The sequence below is a fragment of the Canis lupus genome, chromosome 7 (assembly GCF_003254725.2).
Source record: "Canis lupus dingo isolate Sandy chromosome 7, ASM325472v2, whole genome shotgun sequence".
Classification (NCBI taxonomy): Eukaryota; Metazoa; Chordata; class Mammalia; order Carnivora; family Canidae; genus Canis; species Canis lupus.
Window position 1 is genome coordinate 72,999,142 of NC_064249.1, and position 19,840 is coordinate 73,018,981.

The following is a 19,840-nucleotide window of genomic DNA, read 5'->3' on the forward strand; positions in this document are numbered from 1 at the left end:
CTTTGACTGCACAGGAAACACGGCATCGGAGCCCATTCCTGTATTCGAGGCCTCTGATCATTTGGAACCAATTTAATGCTTTGGTGTTTCCACTGATTTTCTTCTCCAAAAATGACAGAAATTTGAGCCAAACACTGGGGAATACATTTTATGGAAGAAGGCAGGCTGTTTGACATGCAAGGATATTTTTTTTTTTGTCTTTGTCTAGTTTCAGTTATTCTGAGGCTGCTTTAAATGTTTCACAATTATGTTACCTGGCCTGCTGGTTTCCCTTCTTGAACTGGTTTCTGAAGCTGAAGGCGGGTCATTTGCATTTTTATAAAACTACCTCCTAAATGGAAGCAGGTTATATATTTGCTCAGAGCAGACTTAAGGATGTGGCATCTGACCCCTGCCTAGAGTTCTCATTAACATCGGACAGAAGACACGACTTCCTTAACCTGTAAATGCTTCCTTTCCTGTCTTTGGCAAGCTAAATTCAACACTGGGTGTATGGTGTCATGTTTAGGACCACCATGGAAATGTCCGCTCTGCTCCTGTGTCCCTCAGTTTGATATGGTCAAAAGGAAGAGAGGATGTTCTCTCTCAGTTTTGTTTGATCCTGGCCTTCCAGACAAGATGAAGAGATACTATTACCCAAATAAGCACATAGGCATGGATTTCCCATAGTAATAATACTAGAGATTATTATAGACCAGGGGGAGGAGGATGTTAGAAGCAGCCAGCATTTATTGAGAGCTTACTGTGTGGTGGACTCTCCTCACTGAGCTTTACATTGTATTGTCTGATTTAATCTCTGTGAAGTCATTTTAATATCCCTCTTGCACAGTGAAAAACTTGGGGGACAGGCCTGAGAACTTGTCAGTTGTGGAATTGGGATAAAAACCTAAAGAATCTGGTCATAGAGCCTGCTCTTGGTGCTGGAGCTATGTTGCCTGTTAAGCAACAGAGATCCACTGGTGAGTTAGAATGGTGGTCACATTGAGTTTCAGACAAATTCCTACAGCAGAGGGATGTGGGCGATGAGTTTGATTTATTCTGCTCTTGCTGGGGCTTCCTGCCTCCTTGAAAACAGTTTCCCCTTTGCTTTGTGGCACCAGTCAATGGATGGAAGACGTCTGGTGTTTTCCCTGTACTTCCTGCTAACAACACCTCCATCTCCCCGTGACCCCAGCTAGCAGTCAGTCAAGTTTTCTCTCTCAGGCGTTTCTCGATGCTACCTCTCCTTTTTGCCTTATAGCTGCTTATCAAGGTTAGTCCTCGATTTTCCAGAAATAGTGCCATGGCCCAGTAGCTGGTCTCCTTGCCTCTCATCTGTTCTTCAGTCGATAGCAAGCTCTCTTCCAAATCGCTTTCCCATCTGGCTGTCAGAAGAAATAAATCTCACCTTGTTCTCATGCTTGGACACATTCCATGTTGCCTCACGGCCCATGGAATGAAGTTCAGTCCCCTGGGGGTTGGCTCTGGTCTGTGCCCTAGCAACACTAGATTAATTTGAGTTCCCCAGACCCAGTGGGTTTTCTTGCATGTGTATCACTGCTGGAGCACTTTCTCCTGTCTGGAGTACCCTTCTATTTCCTCTTCCCCTGACAGTTACTCATAGACTCAAGACTTGGCCTGAGCAGAGTTGGATTCTTTTTCCTGGCTACATAGCGTCCAATATGTGACTGGAGTTAGCATCATGAGTTCATAAGATAGTCCCATTCACTAAACTGCAAGATGTCTAGGGGCAGGGAATGGATCTCACGCATCCTTCTCTCATCAGATTCCAGACTGTGCTCTACTTCTTTTATCCTAGGAAGCACTTTATATGTATGCTTCAGTGCTTTACAAAGTGTATTTATCAGCAAAAGATTTCCTTGATTTGCTCTATTATTCCTATTAGATTGAGAGCTTCTCAAGGACAAGAAGCTGGTTAATGAGCTGCAGCATGGTGGGGAAAGGTCAGATGTGCAGACTGATTCTGACTGTGTGTGACTTAAGGCTGGAAAAATTAGGCCACTCATGAGGATAAAACAGATGCCTCAAAGACACTGAGAGTTTTCAGAGTAGTTAGTGTCAGTTAGAGAACTATGGCAACTACCTGCTATTAATAGGTAAACTCTGTATGCAGTTCAAGGAGGTGGTAGAAAATGAGTTTGACTTTGAAAAAGAAACCTGGAGAATGGTGGCACTGATAATCAAGTGAATCAATAATGTGAACTGTATAACCCAACTAAAACTTATGGAGGCTTACTGATTTTTTAAAAGTATTTACGCAGTGTTCCAAGTCTTAGGAAGGATTGGGCAAGCATGCAAACATGTGGAAGACATGTGTACCTCTTGGCATAACACTTTGCTATAACTGCTCCAGGAAGATGTCATTGGTCTGCATGTTGCCGTGAGGTCAGAGTTCCTTTACTGGGATACTTTTCATTCTGTATGAGAACTAGCTGAGAGGCCTACATTCTCAATCTAATTTAGAAGTAGATGACAGGATGGCAGAAGGAAGAAATCACGAGAAAAAAGGGAAGTGGAGGCTTTTGTCAAATCAGTACATTTATCCGGTGGGGATGGGTGGTAATCTGCCAAAACCACAGAAACGAAACTATGATCTGAGTAAAGAATTTTATAGTTCTGTAGAATAAGTAGACTATTTCAAAATTAACGTTATTCTTAAAAGGCTTTAGAAAAAATCATTCAGAAATAGCTATTTCAGTTCTTTAATTATGTTGAAAAAGTTAGGCTTGGTAGATACTGGCTTTTCAATCTATTTACAAAAATAGTTTATGTAATGACAGTTTTCAAAAGGGAAAGAGGGGGGATCAGGTGCTTAAAACGCCTTGAATATTGACTGTTTTTCTTGATTTTCAGCAATACCGGGAAGAATTGGATGCCAAGTTTAATGCTGATAAATTTAAATGGGACAGAATGTGCCATAGAGAAGCTGCAGTAATGTTGAAGGCATTTTTCAGAGAACTACCCACCTCTCTCTTCCCTGTGGAATATATACCAGCCTTCATCACTCTCATGGAAAGTAGGTGGAAGAAGTTAAGTGTGAATGGGCTAAGATATAATAAGGTCAATAAAGTGACACAAAGCACAAGAAAGATGCATAATCAAATGTGATCATAAATATACAAATTTCCTATTTCCTGACAGTGCTTGGTGAAATACTGAGTTTGATGGTAGACAGTCCTCTCTTTTCGTATTTATATATTAAGTCTGGTAGATAAAATTTAGCAGGTTTTATAATCATTAAAAGAGATGGTTACAGAAAGACCAGGCTCTTGAGATTTGAATTCCTGCTCAATCATCTGCTAGCCATGCAATCAACCTTCCTGAGCTTCATTGCTGCACCTATAAATTACAGATAATTTAATCTGTAATTTATAACCCTGTAATCAGGGTTGATGTGGTTATTGAATGAAGACATCTAGAATAGTACCTGGTATGTAATAGTCCTTCCAAAAGTACAAGGTTTCTCCCTTTTTTAAATCCAGGGTCCTGGGTTTGATAATGTGTGTAACATACAATAAATGCTACACAGAAGGTGTTTTGTCTCTGAGAACTACAAAGTCTCATAGATTAGGCCTTAAGTGAGGAACTTGGATAAAAGCATAGAAACTGGAAAGTGTGTGTTGTGTTTGGAAGTGAGAGAATAATTTGACATGGCTTTAGCCTCAGGGTTGAATATTGTGGCTATGTGACAAGAGAGAAATTTAGAAAAGTAGAGTAGATTTACATGATGGGGGCTTTGACTCCCAACCAGAGGAATTCAAGAATTACAAGACTAACTATGTACAAAGATGTTAAATAAATGACAATTCTACATGGACAGAAAAAGCCCATGGACAAACTGAAAAGACACACCCCGTATAAAAAAGGTTGGCCACTGCTCAGCTCTAGATAATGGTTACTGTGGGAATGAGAGCCAAAATCCACACTTTAATGGGAAAACTGTTATTTTGAAAGTATCAGCCACAATTTCAAATTTGAAAACTGTATGGGCCTAACAAATGATATCTATATCTGCCAGTTAACAACTTCCTGCAGGTTGACCAGAACTATAAAATCCTTAAAACTACAATGAGGGAAAATAATAGGTCCTAAGTTTTATGACAGTGTTTGTCCTAAAATTAGTAGGTACTAAATCTTTAAAAATTTTAACTAAATCAGATTAATAAAATAATCCTTGGTGTCTTCAGAGAAGAGAATATGATAGTCAAGGCAGTTTTTCCTAAGCCTTAATTCACATGTCGTCTGTGTATCTCTGTAAAATATCTCTTTACTTTGTAAGATGTAGTGTTTTGTTTTATGAGGGAAGCTTGTAAAGACAGAGAGTAAAGCTAGTTTGCTTCATTTTTTTTAATTTCAAGTATTGTGCTTTGTCAGTTCTAGAATTTCCAGTTGATGCTTTTTAAAAATTGAAATATAATTAACATACAGTATTATATCAGTTTTAGGTGTATGATATAATGATTCAACAATTTGATATATTTTTCAGCGCTCATGTTAAGTGTACTCTTGATCCCCTTCATTATTTTCACCCCTCCCCTCTGGAAGCCACCAGTTTGTTCTCTGTATATTCAAGAATATGGTTTTTTGTTTGTCTCTTTTTTTTTTCTTTTTTTGTTCATTTGTTTTGTTTCTTAAATTGCACATAAGTAAAATCATATGGTATTTTTCTTTCTCTGACTGACTTCTTTCACTTAGCATTATACCCTCTAGATCCATCCATGTTGTTGCAGATGACAAGATTTTGTTTTTGTTATGGTTGAGTAATATTCCATTATATGTATATGTGTATACGTATGTATATATTGTATACACATTATATGCATTGTATGTATATATACACACATACCCCACATCTTCTTTATTTTTTTCATACCATATTTTCTTTATCCATTCATCTGTTGATGGGGTTGCTTCCATATCTTGGATTATTGTAAATAATGTTGCAGTAAACATAAGGGTGCACATAATCTATTTGAATTAGTGTTTTTGTTTTCTTTTGATAAGTACCCAGCAGTGGCATTACTGGATCATACATACGGTAATTATGTTCTTAACTTTTTCAGGAATTTCCATAGGGTTTTCCATAGTGGCTGCACCAATTTGCATTCCTACCAACTGTGCATAAGGGTTCCTTTTACTCCACATCCTCACCAACACTTGTTATTTCTTGTGGTTTTTATTTTAGTCATTCTGACAGGTGTAGGGTGACATCTCATTGTGTTTTTGATTTGTATTTCCCTGATGACTACTGATGTTGAGCATTTTCTCATGTGTCTATTGGCCGTCTCGATCTTCTTAGGGAAAATGTCTATTCACGTCCTCCCCCAATTTTAAATCAGATTATTTGGGGTTTTTTGGTGTTAAGTTCTTTATACATTTTGAATATTAACCGCTCATCAGATATGTCATTGGTAAATATTTTCTCCCATTCAATAGGTTGCCTTTTCATTTTGTTGACAATTTCTTTCACTGTGCAGAAGCTTTTTATTTTGGTATAGTCCCAATAGTTTAATTTGCTTTCCCTTGCCTGAGGAAATATATCAAGAAAAATCTTCCTATGGCTGATGTCAAAGAGATTACTACCTATGTTTTCTTCTAGAAGTTTTATTATTTTAGGTCTCACATTTAGGTCTTCAATCCATTTTTTTCTTCAATCCATTTTGAATTCATTTTGTATATTTTGAGTTCATTTTTGCATATAATATAAAACAGTGGTCTAGTTGCATTCTTTTGCGTGTGGCTGCCCAGTTTTCCCAACACCATTTGTTGAAGAGACTATTCCCCATTGTATATTCTTGCCTCCTTTTAAAGTATTTTCTATTTATTTGCTGAGATGGCCTATCTTTTCATTCATTATAAACATACTTTTCTTCATATCATTGAACATAGTTATGATACATGCTTCAAAATCCTTGTCTGCTAGTCCCAACATATGGCTCACCTCCACATTGGTCTTTGTTGATTGTGTTTTCCCTTGAGAATGCATCACTTTTGTATGTCAGGTGAATACTCAGTTTTGGAGACCCCACATTTTATAGTATTTCTCCCAAGAGTGAGGTTTGGAGTTTTGTTTTAGTTTTTGTTGTTTGTTTTTGTATTTGAGCCAACAATATATTTGAACTCAAGTTGCCGGTGGGCTTTTGGACAGCTCAACTGTCAGTTCAGTTGTTTAATCCTTACCCTATGTTACTTTACACGTGCTTCGTTCATGAGTCAGCCAAGATTTTATACCAGAGTCAAGGCCTTCGCCCATTATTTCCCAGTGGCTGTGGTCATAATGAATCCTGTCTTTTAGTTGTTCAGACCAGAAAGACAAGAGTTTTCTTTTGGAGCTTTAGCTACCTCATGTCAATACCAACTATGGCCTGACCACAGGCCAAAAGCCAGAATAGTGGAAAACTCTCCCTGTGCCGTTCCCTAATTCCAAGTGGCCAGTCTTCTAAATCTGCCTGCCTTTATTAATTCAACAGTGCCTTAGATGGTTGTTTTTTGTATTTGTCCAAAATTTATAGTTCTCTTTGGGAAGGTTGGTCCAGAAGGAACTTATTCAGCCATATCAGAAGCAGGACTTCCTCCCTTCAATTTGTAAGTTCAAAAAGCATAGGATTTGCTGTGTAGTTTGCTCTTCTGGAAACTGGGCTGCAGATGTATTAGCTTTGCCTTGATCTCTGGTGTATATATACTAAATAATTCATTAGAACAAATTTGTGCCACAGAGGATTTTTTTTTCTGTTTGTGGTTTTTTGGTATTATGAAATTATGAAGGAATCATCCAATGCCAGACCTATTCAGAGAATCCTATTTTAAAAAGGTATTAGGTTTCCTTACCATCATTGTTGCCTTCTGACACCAGCCAGTACATTTCATTAAAGGGAGAAAATCTGGAAAATACCCTGAAAAGGTTCACAGAGGTGTCCACATTTCTTTGTATGACTTTGAAAGTGAAAAATACTATGTTGCCATAATTGATTTGATACCAGCCAACCCCACAGGAAGCCCAGAGTTCTAGGCTGCTACCAGCAGGGAAAATGGCCTTTTTGCTACCTAGAGTAAGCTCTAGTTATAAAAGATTTTCTGAAGGAAAGAATTGTGGATACATGTTTTTAAGCTCCATTCTTTATGCTCTAAAATGAAGTTTGGAGAATGTAGTCTTTTAGTGTAATCACATTCTCTTTCCAAACTTGGCTCAAAATTGACCATAAAATTAAAAGACTAATTCAAGTTTCAGATATTGTTATGACATTTTAATAGTTTTCTGGGAAAATAATAATCTCAAGGGGAAAAGATCCTAACCAGGATGTGTAATTAATCAGTTAATAAAACTATTAGCCACGAAGTGGTATTGGCATAGGTATCCTAAATAAAATGAAAATGGATTATTTGCTAGTTTGGAGTTTCAGTCTTAAAGGTAACTTCATAATTTCTCTGAAATTGAAGGAAATAACAGAGCTTGCATCTGCATCTATTTTTCCCTCTGCCAAAGGGATTTTTTGGGTTGTGTTGTAAGATTATAGACAGCCTGCAGTTTATGCATTAAAATAATGCCTCATCTGCCCCCCAGTGTTTTGTACTGAGATATGCTCCTGGTAGTTCCTATTAATCAGGTAAACTCATGTCAGTGTACATTAGCCATTTTCAAAAACATCCTGAACCTGTGTCATTTTTGTTTATAAATCTGACATAAATTTCTAAAAATCCACATGGGGATTGTGCCAAAACAATATCATGCATCCTATAAATAATCCTCCCAACTGTTTCTGTTACATGGTTATACATATTAGTCATCTACTCCTAACTAGGATGCACACAATCTCCTAAAACCTAGTAGCTTGTCACAAGAGTGTTTGCACTGCTATAAAGCTAAGTAACTTTACAAGTGATTGACTGCCTTCCATCCATTGAATATAAATAGATTTTCCTTCAAGTTGAGAACTCCCCAGGGATGCTAGAATATAATGCTTCCCTCTAGGAACTCCCTACCAAGAGACCATTATGAGGAGAATATAGAGAGACAAAGCAAAGCCTGGAATGTTCTGATATACTTTGCATCTTCAGCACAGCTGGTTGTGGATTATCCAGTTGTGGATGGAATCCCTAAAATTCTTTCCCTAAAACAGGAAAGGAGCCAACTTTTAATACACAAGTATAAATGCCAGCCCTCTGGCGCCATCTTCTGTAATTATCGAGGAACAAAATACTCAAGAATCTAAAGATCAACTGTAGTCCCCTTCCTTAAATGTCCATTTATGATCTGGAATAAGTGTCATTAATCGTAATAACAAGATCAAACACATATGCAGGTAATTATATACAGGTACTGATGTAAACACTCTATACATACTAACTTGTTTAGTCCTTGTAACAACCCAGGGAGGTAGGTAGATCTGACTACTCCCATTTTACAGATGGTGAAATAGTAGCAATGAGGGGTTAGATAGCCTGCACAAGGTCACTCAGTGACTAAGTAGTAGATGTAGGATTTGAACCTGGCTCTAGAGTCTCTGCTCTAATGATTATACTTTGCTGCCTCATTATGTAGAAACAAGATTTATTTTCTGTTGACTTGAGCTTTTAAGCCTTCTGATTATAGCATGCAAGTAAAGCAGGGCCTGTAGAAGTACTTTGAAAAGGGGAATCTTATACAAATCTAGAATTATTTTGAGGATCTCATTGGCCACCTGCCTCTACAATGGCATTATGGGATGTGAAAGAGGAGTTGATCGATTGAGGCTCTTGTCCAAGTTAACAAATTTACATTGTTGGGCATAAAACCTGAGTCTTTATTACTGAAAGTTGTCAGGAGCCCTCCTGTGGCACCAGATGTTAGCAAGAAATGCTGTCAGAATGCATCAGTGTTGTTCAAAATGTGCGGTTATTTCTGTTTTCTTGTTAGGAGGGCCTCACATCAAAGTACAGTTTCAAGCTTTACACCTCATGGTCATGGCACTGCCTGATGCCAACAGGGACACAGCCCAGGTATGTTGTACCAACCTCATGGTCTGTCACTGGCCCTTCTTAGTCAAAGAAAATGGCTGAGATGAAAAAATAAAAACTAAGACAACAACTTACTAAGCCAGCTGAGCATGCTGCCAACCTATTATTGCCTTTCCACATTCCCACTGCTGTTCTCCTGAGGAAGATGTAAATCCTAGGATCTTCTCTAAATATTTCAGTTTAATTCATTCAAACCATTAAGAGATACTGAGCATCTCCTAGTGCCGGCCCCTGGCCTAGGGTTAGCAAAAAGAGAAACAAAGATGGAAGGCAAGTGGAATAATTGTCAGAAGTAGATGAGGCCATTATGTTAGCTGCATAATGTAAAGCTCTATAATTTTAGGTCCTCAGCTACTCACTTCAGTCTAGTGACAAAAGATCTGAGGAGTGTCCTTAGGGAGGAAATTTGAAGTCACTGATTTAAATGAAATTTCTAAAATATTTGTGTCTTACAGTTTATAAAGATAATTCAATTAAAGATTCCTAGAATCTTGGAATTTTAGAGATCGCCTGATAGAATCTTTTCATTTTACAGGTTAGGAAAGTTAGACTCAGAAAGTGATTTCTCTATTAACATATAATAGAACATTTGATGGAATCATTCCATGGTTCTCCCAAATATTCTGCCCTTTATTTCAGATTTATTTCCTTGTTGTATGTTGGCAAAAATCAATAAGTTCTCTTAATATTTTGATAATGATTCTCTATGCAATAGGAATTTTGTTGTAAGTGCACAACAGGTGTTTGGAATCTTTGAAATGAAATTGAGTTAAGATGAGTTGGAAAGAGCCCATAATTTTGAGACCAGTAAAAATAATGCTAAAAACAAAGATGATTCTTTGTGCTCCCTCTCATCAGACATTTCAATTTGGTGAGGACCTTTCCTCCTACATAATAAAAACATCTGTGTCAATTATAATATATGTCAATTATATCATATCCTCAGCCCAAGAATGGGGATTGGATGTGACATAAGAATGTCTATTTCTAGTATAATTTGGTAATTTTTCAAAAGCTGGAAATTTATTAGCTTGTTTGGGAGGCGGTTTGTAAGCAGTGTTCTTTTATATATAAAGAAAAAAGGATGCATCTGGTATCCGATATTTGGCTCAGAGTGTCATCTACCCTCTCATATAAAATAAAGGATGCATTAAAAATAACTAATACTTTTCTAACAGAAGATCTTCAAAAACATCATGGTACTAATAAAGATGTTACACACAGGTGCACACACACACACACACACACACACATTTTTTCTGAATCTACATTGTGAGTAGATCTAGGATCAAAGCTGATGTGCTGTTAGAAGTCAAGAGCTCTGGCTCAAGAATCAGGCTTCCTTGGTTCAAATGCTGGCTTTGCCACCTAATTAATTGACACTGGGAAAAGCTACCTGAATCTTATCCATTAGTTTCCTCATCTGTCAAACAGTATTAATAACAGACCTACCTCACAGGGTTTGTAATGGTGATAAAGTCGGTGATATATATGAAGTATTAAGAAGAGTGCTTGGCTTACAATAAACCCTCAAATAAATCTTGACTATTATTACTATTATGTGCTAACCATTTTCTCATTAAAAATATTATAGCAGGATTTAAACTTGAAAACTAAAAAGCATCTTTTTTCTCTTTCTTTTTTTCTTAAGATTTCTGCCCTTTTGGTGAATTTCAGAAGATTCTGATAAGCATCTGTACTTCCGTGGCTTAGCCAGACTTTAAGCTTTCTCAAATCTCTCTCTCTCTTTTTCTTTTTTAATTGCCAAGAGTAGCTGCATGTAAACACTTCCCTTTGGTCTACTGAATGTTCCAAAACTGAAAAGCAGTAGAAAAATGATACTCAGAAAGTAAAATTTTAAAATTTTTCAATTGAGCTTACATTTGGATGAGGAATGAGATACTCATGTGTTTTTTAAATGGATTTTTCTTTCCCAGAGAAATAGTAAATAGTTTTCAATGGTAATGCTTTAAATTAAGAGTGTTTTTTAGGGTTCCTTTTCTTCCTTCACAAGAAAACTACACTTGTGTTTATTTGAAATGCAGTGTTTTCTCCAACTAGTTTAATACATTTTTAATATTTGCCAGCCTTGTTTTGAATAAAAGAAAATAAATGCAGACTATTATTTATAGAAACTCCAATATAATAAACTCCATAAAATTGAAAGTACTTTTATGAAGCAGAGAATTGAATATTCACATTTCTCATTAATGTTTTTCAGAAATAAAAGGGGGCAACATTATACGTTTAACCATTTTATAGTTCTGACAGTTTTCCAGAGGCACTATGAATGGGTATAGAAATGAATGATAGCAATCAGACGTCCTTTTAATAATTTACAGTAGTGTGACACGGTGCTGTGTCTTTTTAGGTCCTCATGACATTCTTCAATAAAGTGATTGCCAACGAATCAAAAAACCGGATGAGTATATGGAACATTTCTACTATAATGGCACCAAACCTTTTCTTCAGTCGAAGCAAACATTCTGATTATGAAGAATTACAGTTAGCAAACACTGCAGCCCACATCATCCGCCTAATGCTTAAATACCAGAAAATTCTGTGGAAAGTGAGTAACAGTGTGATGACTGTGATGTTTTACTTGCAAGTCCACCAGCACCCAGGCAACATAAAGATTCTATGCCCTTATCACAGGGATGAAATGTGAAAAAATAATCTCAGGTTGCTTTGTAGCATCTTTGCACATTCTTTAATGGCTGCTCCTAAGCATGTTTCCCCTTTTAAACAGAATCCTTTTATTTTTATTTTTTTGAAGATTTTATTTATTTATTCATGAGAGCCACAGAGAGAGAAGTAAAGGCATAGGCAGAGGGAGAAGTAGGCTCGCTACTCAGAGCCCCATGTGGAACTTGATCCCAGGATCCAGGATCAGGACCTGAGCCATCTCAGTGCCCCTAAACAGGAATCCTTGTCATTTTCTCTAATCTTTACAAGGACGATTGCCACACTCACTGGTTCCAGAATACTGAGCATCCAGGAGTTACCATAACTGGAGACAGAGTCTAACAGGGAGGTTTAATTCAAACACTTTCCTTTTGATTCAAGCAGTGTTTGTTCTCCAGGTTCCATCTTTTTTAATCATGCAAGTCAGAAGAATGAATGAAGCTACCATGTTGTTAAAGAAGCAGCTCCCAAGTGTCAAAAAGCTGCTGAGGAGGAAAACCATAGAACGAGAGGTAATGGCAATAAACTAAGGGTACAAATGTTGTTACTACCGAGGTTTCTATTTCTCAAAGCATGACATAAAGTAGCTTGTAATTTAGAACCAAAAATTTTATATTCTTACAAAGTATCACTCTTGTTACCATAAACATTGTGGAAATGGTGTTTGTAATAGAGTACTGGGATCTTTTTATTTTGTTGAAATATGTGCTTCTGGTTGAAGTTCTTGAAATATCTCTATCATGAAGATTATTTAATATTCATATACTTAAGTCTAAGATGGTTCTCACAAAAGATAGAAGTCAACCTTTTAGTCCCTGTGAGCTAGATTTAGGGCAATCCAGTATATCTAATAAATAAAGAATTGTCTAGTGATTGGATAATAAAATAATTTTTTAAAGATTTTATTTATTTATTCATGAGAGACACAGAGAGAGAGAGAGAGAGGCAGAGACACGGGCAGAGGGATGGGCAGAGGGACAAGCAGACTCCATGCAGGGATCCCGACACGGGACTCCATCCTGGGTCTCTAGGATCACACCCCAGGCTGAAGGCAGCGCTAAACTGCTGAGCCACCGGGGCTGCCCATAAAATAATTTTTATTTTATTTATTTATTTTTAATAATTTTTAATTTTCAAGGTGTTTAGTGTAAATTCATTGCATTCCAAAGAATTTTTGCTTTATCATAGTTTGTGCGGCATTGAAAGAGGGAACAGGTTTTAGAAAAATTATCTTTATTGCTTTAATTTAATTTGAGGAAGATCATGAGTATCAAACAGTCCCTGAGGAGGATGTAGAGATAAATGGAATTTGCTTTCCTCTTAAAGGAATTTCCACATAATGTGGGAGAGAAATGTATACAAGAACCATGAATATGCATTAAGCATTAGACCAGTTGTATGGACCATATGGCAGGACCATGCAGATGAGAAAGAAATGTGCTCCAACTTGGAGAGTTGTGGACACCTTCATGAAGGAAGTAGTGTTTGAGCTACATCGTGAAGGATGGATAGTATTTTGAAGGGAGAAGAGGAGAAAGTTTATCCAGGAAAAGGAACAGTAAATGGCGAGGCAGTGAGCAATATTCTCAAGTATTGCTAATTGATCTATCGTAATCATAATGATCATACTCATGATGAGACTGTATTACTTTATTGATTATAGGCAAAGTGACTTCAGAATAAGTAGAATCAGCATTATAATTTGGAAGAAATATTGCTTTGAGAAAAAATCATTTTTAAAAAAACTTAATTGATATATAATCCTCATATCATACAATTCATTTATTTAATGTGTACAATTCAATGGCTTTTAGTATATTCAGAGATATTTGCAGTCATCAGTGCAATCAAGTTAAGAACATTCTTATCACCTGAAAAAAAAAACTATTCCCTTTGGCTATCATCCCTCTAAACACACCTTCACCATTTCCTTCTACCAGTTCTAAGCAACAATTTATCAATTTCTGTCTCTATAGAGCTCCTTTTCATTTTAATTCATTTTAATGAATTAAATCATATAATATGTGGTCTTCTGTGACTGGTTTATTTTATTTAGCATTATATTTTTTTGGTTCATCCAAGTTTTAATGTGTATCAGTACTTCTTTTTTTTTTTTTTTTGCCAGATAACATTCCCTTATATGAATTTCCACATACTTTTTATCCATTCATTTATTAGTAGACATTTGGGTTAATTATATCTTTTACTCATTATGGATAATGCTGCTATAAACATTTATATTTATGTGTAGAGATATGTTATTACTTCTCTTGGCTATATGCTGGGTAATAAAGCAACACATATGTTGAAAATTGCCAGACTGTTTTCAAAAGCAACTGTCGCATTTTTACATTTTCACCAGTAGTGTGTAAGGATTCAGATTTTTCCATATCCTTACCAGAACTTGTTATGATTGGAAATTTTCATTCTAACCATCCTCTTTCTGTAAAGTGGTGTCTTATTGTAGTTTTGATTTGCATTTCCCTGAAAACTATTGATGTTGAGCATCTTTTCATGTACCTACTGGCCAGTTTTATGTCTTCCTCAGAGAATTGTCTATTCAGATTCTTTGCGAAGTTTTGATTGGGTTGTCTTTTTACTGTTAAATTGTAGAAGTTCTTCATATATATTATATACAAATCCCTTATCATCATTTGTTGAAAAGACTACTTTCCCCAGTGAATGGTATTGGCACTATTGTTGAAAATTGACCATAGATGTATAGGTTTTTTTTTTTTTCCCAGACTCTTAATTCTCTTCTGTTGGTTTCTATGTCTATCATTATGCTAGTAACACACTGTGTTGAATACAGTAACTTTTGTTTTAAGATTTGAAATTGAAAAAGGAGAGTCAACATTTTTTTTGAAATAGCTTTGATTATTTGAGGCTCCCTAATTTCCATATGAATTTTAGGACCAGTTTTCCTATTTCTGAAACAACAGCAGCAGCAAAAACAACAGTAGTTGCAATTTTGATAGGGATTCCATAAATATGTGCATCAATTTGGGAAGTATTGCCATCTTAACACTACATTTTCTAGTCCACGAAAATGGATTATTGTCCCATTTATGTAGGTTTTCTATAATTTATAATTTCTTTTAACCTTGTTTTATAATTTTCAATGCACAAGTTTTATATTTCCTGGATTAATCATTTATTCCTAAGTATTTTATTCTTTTTATATTCTTGCAATGGAATTGTTTTCTTAATTTCATTTTTCAATCACTAATTATGGAAATACAACTGATATTTCTATATTGATCTTGTATTCTACAGTTTTGCTAAACTCATTTACTGACACTAATAGTTTGATTTTATGTGTGCTAATTCTTTAGGATATCTACCTATAAGGTCATGCTGTCCGTGAATAGAGATAATTTTCCTTCTTCCCTCTCAATCTGGGTACCTTTTACTTTTTTTGCTTAATTATCCTGGCTAGAACTCTGGCAGTGTATTAAATAAGACAAGAGCAGAGATCCTTATTTTGTTTCTGATCTTAAGGGGAAATCTCAATCTTTCATCATTTTTTTTTCAATCTTTCATCATTAAGTATGATGTTAAATCTGCGTTTTTCACAGATTGACTTGAGAAAATTCCATTCTTTTTTTTTTTTTACTTTTTAAAATTCAATTTGTATAAACTTAAAGAAAAAAGTTTGCTCATTTCTCCCCACTGTACTCCCTTCCCCACCACAGCAACCACCAGTTTTCTGTATCTATGAGCTGCGATATATAAATATAGACATAATTTAGATTCCAAATATAAGACAGATCATACAATATTTGTCTTCCTCTGTCTGACTTATTTCACTTGGCATTATGCCCTCAAAATCTTGCCGTTAATATGGACGGGCCTCAAAAAAACTCTCTTCTAGTCTTAATTTGTTGGGTGCGTTTATGTTGGAAGGGTGTTCAGTTTTTTTCAAATATTCTTTCTTCATCTATTGAGATAATCATTGGGGTTTTTTTCCCCTTTCATTCTATTAATATGATGTACTACACTGATTGGTTTTCATATATCAAACTCACCCTGCATTCTTGGAATAAATCCTACTTGGCCAAGGTATACAATCCCTTTAATATGCTGCTAGGCAAGTTGCTTGTATTTTGTTGAGGATTTTTATATCAATATATCAACATTCATATAAGATTTTTTTATTCATATAGGATATTGACTATAGCTTTTATTTTTTGTTCCATCTTGTCTGCCTTTGGTATTGAACATACTGGCCTTATAGAATGAGCCAGGAAGTGTTCCTTTCTCTTCTGTTTTTTAGAAGAGTTTAAAATTAATAGGTGTTAATTCTCTAAATTTGCAGAATTCTCCAGCAAAACCAACTGGTCCTGGACTTTTCTTTGTAGGAATTTTTTTTGAATACTGACTCAGTCTTCTTATTTACTATAACTCTGTTTAGATTTGCTGTTTCTTCTTGAGCCAGCATTGATAGTTTGTGTGTTTCTAGGATTTTGTCTGTTTCATCTAGGTTATCTAATTTGTTGGCACACAAATTGTTCATGGTGTTCTCTTTTAATTCTTCTTATTTCTGTAATATTGGTAGTAATGTCCCCACTTACATTCTGGATTTATAATTTGAATCTGCATTCTTTCTTTCACTGTCAGTCTAGCTAAAACATTGTCAATTTTGTTGATTTTTTTTGAAAGGCCAACTTTTGTTTCATTGATTCTCTTTATTATTTTTCTATTCTAGTACTTATTAAAGTTATAACTTTTATTTATTTTGTTAAGCTTGTTTTAAGTCAGTTGGCCTTTTTCTTTAGTTTCTCAATGTAGAAGGTTAGACTTTTTTTTTAATGTAAACCTTTACATCTATAAATTTTCCTCTGAGAATTACTTTTGCTCTGTCCCATAGGTTTTGGTATGTTGTGTTTCATTTTTGCCCATCTCAGAGTATTCATTAATTTTTCTTGACCTGTTCATTATTTATTTAATTTCTATATGTATGTGAATTTCCCAGGTTCACTTCTGTTGCTGATTTCTAATTTAATTCTACTGTAGGTGTACAATACACTTTACATTATTTTGATTTTCAAAATTTTTCTTAAAGATCTATTTATTTATTTTTACAAGGGGTGGGGAGGGAAAGAATCTCAAGTAGACTCCCCCACCCCTGAGTGGGGAGCTCGATCTCTCAACCCTGAGATTATGACCTGAGCCAAAATCAAGAGTTGGATGCTCAACTGACTGAGCCACTCAGATGCCCCAATATTATTTTGATATTTTTTAATTAATTGAAACTCATTTTGTGCCCTAATATATTGTCTATCCTGGAAAATGTTTTATGCATGCTTAATGGTAATGAACTCTGCTATAGATGTCTATTATGTCTAGATAAAGTTTTCTGTTTACTCACTGATTTTTTTTGCCTAGCTCTTCTGTTATTGAAAGTGAGGTATCAAAATATTGAAGTCTCTAGCTGTTGCAGAACTATTTCTCCCTTCAATTCTTTTTTACTATATGTCTAATATTATTTTTATTCCACAACTCTTCCATTACTACCTTAATTTGTGTAGTTATTTTCCAGTATACTACTTTTAATATTTTATAATATATTTTTGTTGAAAGAAACAGTTGTTTCTTTTACTACACATTTTTAAAATCTCTCCTTAGTGATTCCCCTGGGGATTACAAGTAACATCTTAATATATAGCAATCTGATTTATATTAATTTCACCTTCAATTCAATAGTATATAAAAACTCTACTTACAGGGATGCCTGGGAGACTCAGTTAGTTAAGCATCTGCCTATGGCTCAGGTCATGATCCCAGGGTCCTGGGATTGAGCCCCATGTTGGGCTCCCTGAAGTGAGGAGCCTGCTTCTCCCTCTGCCTGCCATTCCTCCTATTTATGCACACTCTCTCTGTGTATCAAATAAATAAATAAAATCTTTAAAAAAATCTACTTACAGACCTCCATATCTCCTACTTTATGCTGTTATTGCTACAAATTCCATCTTTATTAATTAATTTTGTGCCCATCAATATAGATTTATAATTATTGCTTTATGCACTTGTCTTTTAAATTAGATGGGGAAAAAATACATAATGGTGCCTTTTATATTTACCTATGTAGTTATATTTACTGGTGTCCTTTATTTCTTCATGTGGATTCAAGTTACTGTCTAGCATCCCTCCATTTTAGCCTGAAGGGACTATTGAAAAGCATGAAGGGGTTCACCATGACTGGGGGGCACAGGTTAGCTCTGAGGTGGTGGCATCTAGAAGGCCTCTTTATTTTTTAAAGATTGTTTTGCCAGATAGAATTTTGCTTGACAGCTTATTCTTCTTTCAGCCCTTTGATTATGTTTCATTCCATTGTCTTCTGGTTTTCATGGTTTCTGCTGAGAAACTAGCTGTTACTCTTATTGAAAAAATCTCTTGTGCATGCTGAGGTGCTTTTCTCTTGCTGCATTCAAATTCTTTGTCTTTTGAAAATTTGATTATGATGTATCTTGGTGTGGATGTCTTTATCCTATTTGGAGTTTGTTGAGCTTTTTGAATAGGTCAATCAATGTTTTTCAGCAAATTTGGATAGTTTTCAGCCATTATTTCTTAAAATATTCTTTCTGTCCCTTTCTCTTCTCTTCTTCCTGGACTCTTAATTATGTATGTGTTGGTGCATTTCATGTTGGTTATTATCCTACAGTTCCTCTTAGGTTTTGTTAATTTTTCTTCATTCTTTTTTTTTCCCTGATATTCAGACCACATAATCTCAATCAATTTATCTTCAAATTTAAAAAAAAAAAAAAAAAAAAAAAAAATTTATCTTCAAATTTACTAATTTTTTCTTCTGCCTCCTTATCTGCTATAAACCCTTTTAGTAGATTTTTTATTTAACTTGGATAACTTAATAACTTAAACTTAGTAACTTAAACTTAAACTTAACTTTATTAAGTTATTTTTTATTAAGTTTTCAATCCAGAATTCCCATTTGATTCCTTTTTATAATTTGTCTCTTTTTTGATATTCCCAATTTGGTGAGATATAATTCTCATGGTTTCCTTTAGTTCTTTAAACATGGTTTCCATTAGTTCTTTGAACATATTTAAAATATCTTATTTGAAGGCTTTTTCTAGTAAGTTTAATGTCTAAATTTCCTTCAGGAGTTTCTTTTGAAACTATTGAAGCTCCTTTTTTCCCTGTGCATGGGCCACATATTCTTGACATTTTTTGCCTGTCTCATAATTTTTTTGCTGTTATAGAATGGACTTTTTTTAAAAAAGATTTTATTTATTTATTCATGAGAGAGAGAGAGAGAGAGAGAGAGAGAGAGAGAGGCAGAGACACAGGGAGAGGGAGAAGCAGGCTCCATGCAGGGAGTCCAATGTGGGACTCAATCCTGGGACTCCAGGATTACACCCTGGGCGAAAGGCAGGTGCTAAACCACTGAGCCACCCAGGGATCCCTGAATGGACATTTTAAATATTATAATGTGGCAATTTTGGAAAAAAGATTCTTCTCCCTCTGCCAGGGTTTGTTGCTGCTTGTTGTAGCTTTTGTTTATTTAATTACTTTTCTGCTGAGCTAATTTTATAAAGTTTGAATTCTTTGTTTTGCGTGGCCACTGAAATCTCTGCTCCATGAGCTCAGTGGTTAGCTAATGTTTGCACAGAAATTTTCTTAAAAATCTTGAACAAAAAAACTCCCGGTCTTTGCAGACAAAGTCTGTGTTTGTTCGGGTGCAACTTCAGCATTCAATAGGACAGTTTATGACTCTGCCTGAACCTTCACTTCCTGCCTGGACAAAGCCCAAAAGTCAGCCAGCTTAAATTGACAGGTTAAGTTCTTTTCAGGTCTTTTTTGAACACATGCATAGCCTTGGGCATGCATATGGCTTTCTAGAGTCTTAGGAATATTTGGAGCTTTTCAAAGCCTTATTCTCCAAAGCATCTCAACCTCCAGCCTTGCCTCTCAAACTTTTTAGTCTGTTGTTTTCTCCAGCTTTTATCTACTACATCAGGTGGTGATGGCTAAATCATTTGCCTATAAATGTTTTCAACATCATACCACCTTAGCACTAGTCAGATTCCAAGTTAGTCCAAGATAGAGGCAGGCCTTCTGAGCCAGTATTCTACGGAGCCACCAACCAGGTCAGAACAAAGAATTAGTCATTCTGCTCCTTCCTGGACCTGTACCAGAAATG

At 35.5% G+C, this 19,840-nt stretch overlaps 1 protein-coding gene across 20 annotated transcripts in view; it reads left to right on the top strand.

Moving 5' to 3' along the window:
• Positions 1-19,840, top strand: part of ARHGAP28 (Rho GTPase activating protein 28) — a 258,329-nt gene that overhangs the window by 218,593 nt on the left and 19,896 nt on the right. For all 20 annotated transcript variants that reach the window (XM_049112917.1, XM_049112916.1, XM_049112912.1 and 17 more), the window contains 4 exons: positions 2,854-3,016; positions 8,894-8,976; positions 11,366-11,563; positions 12,078-12,191. In XM_049112917.1, the coding sequence (XP_048968874.1) occupies positions 2,854-3,016; positions 8,894-8,976; positions 11,366-11,563; positions 12,078-12,191 (558 nt within the window). The remainder of the gene's footprint in view (positions 1-2,853; positions 3,017-8,893; positions 8,977-11,365; positions 11,564-12,077; positions 12,192-19,840) is intronic.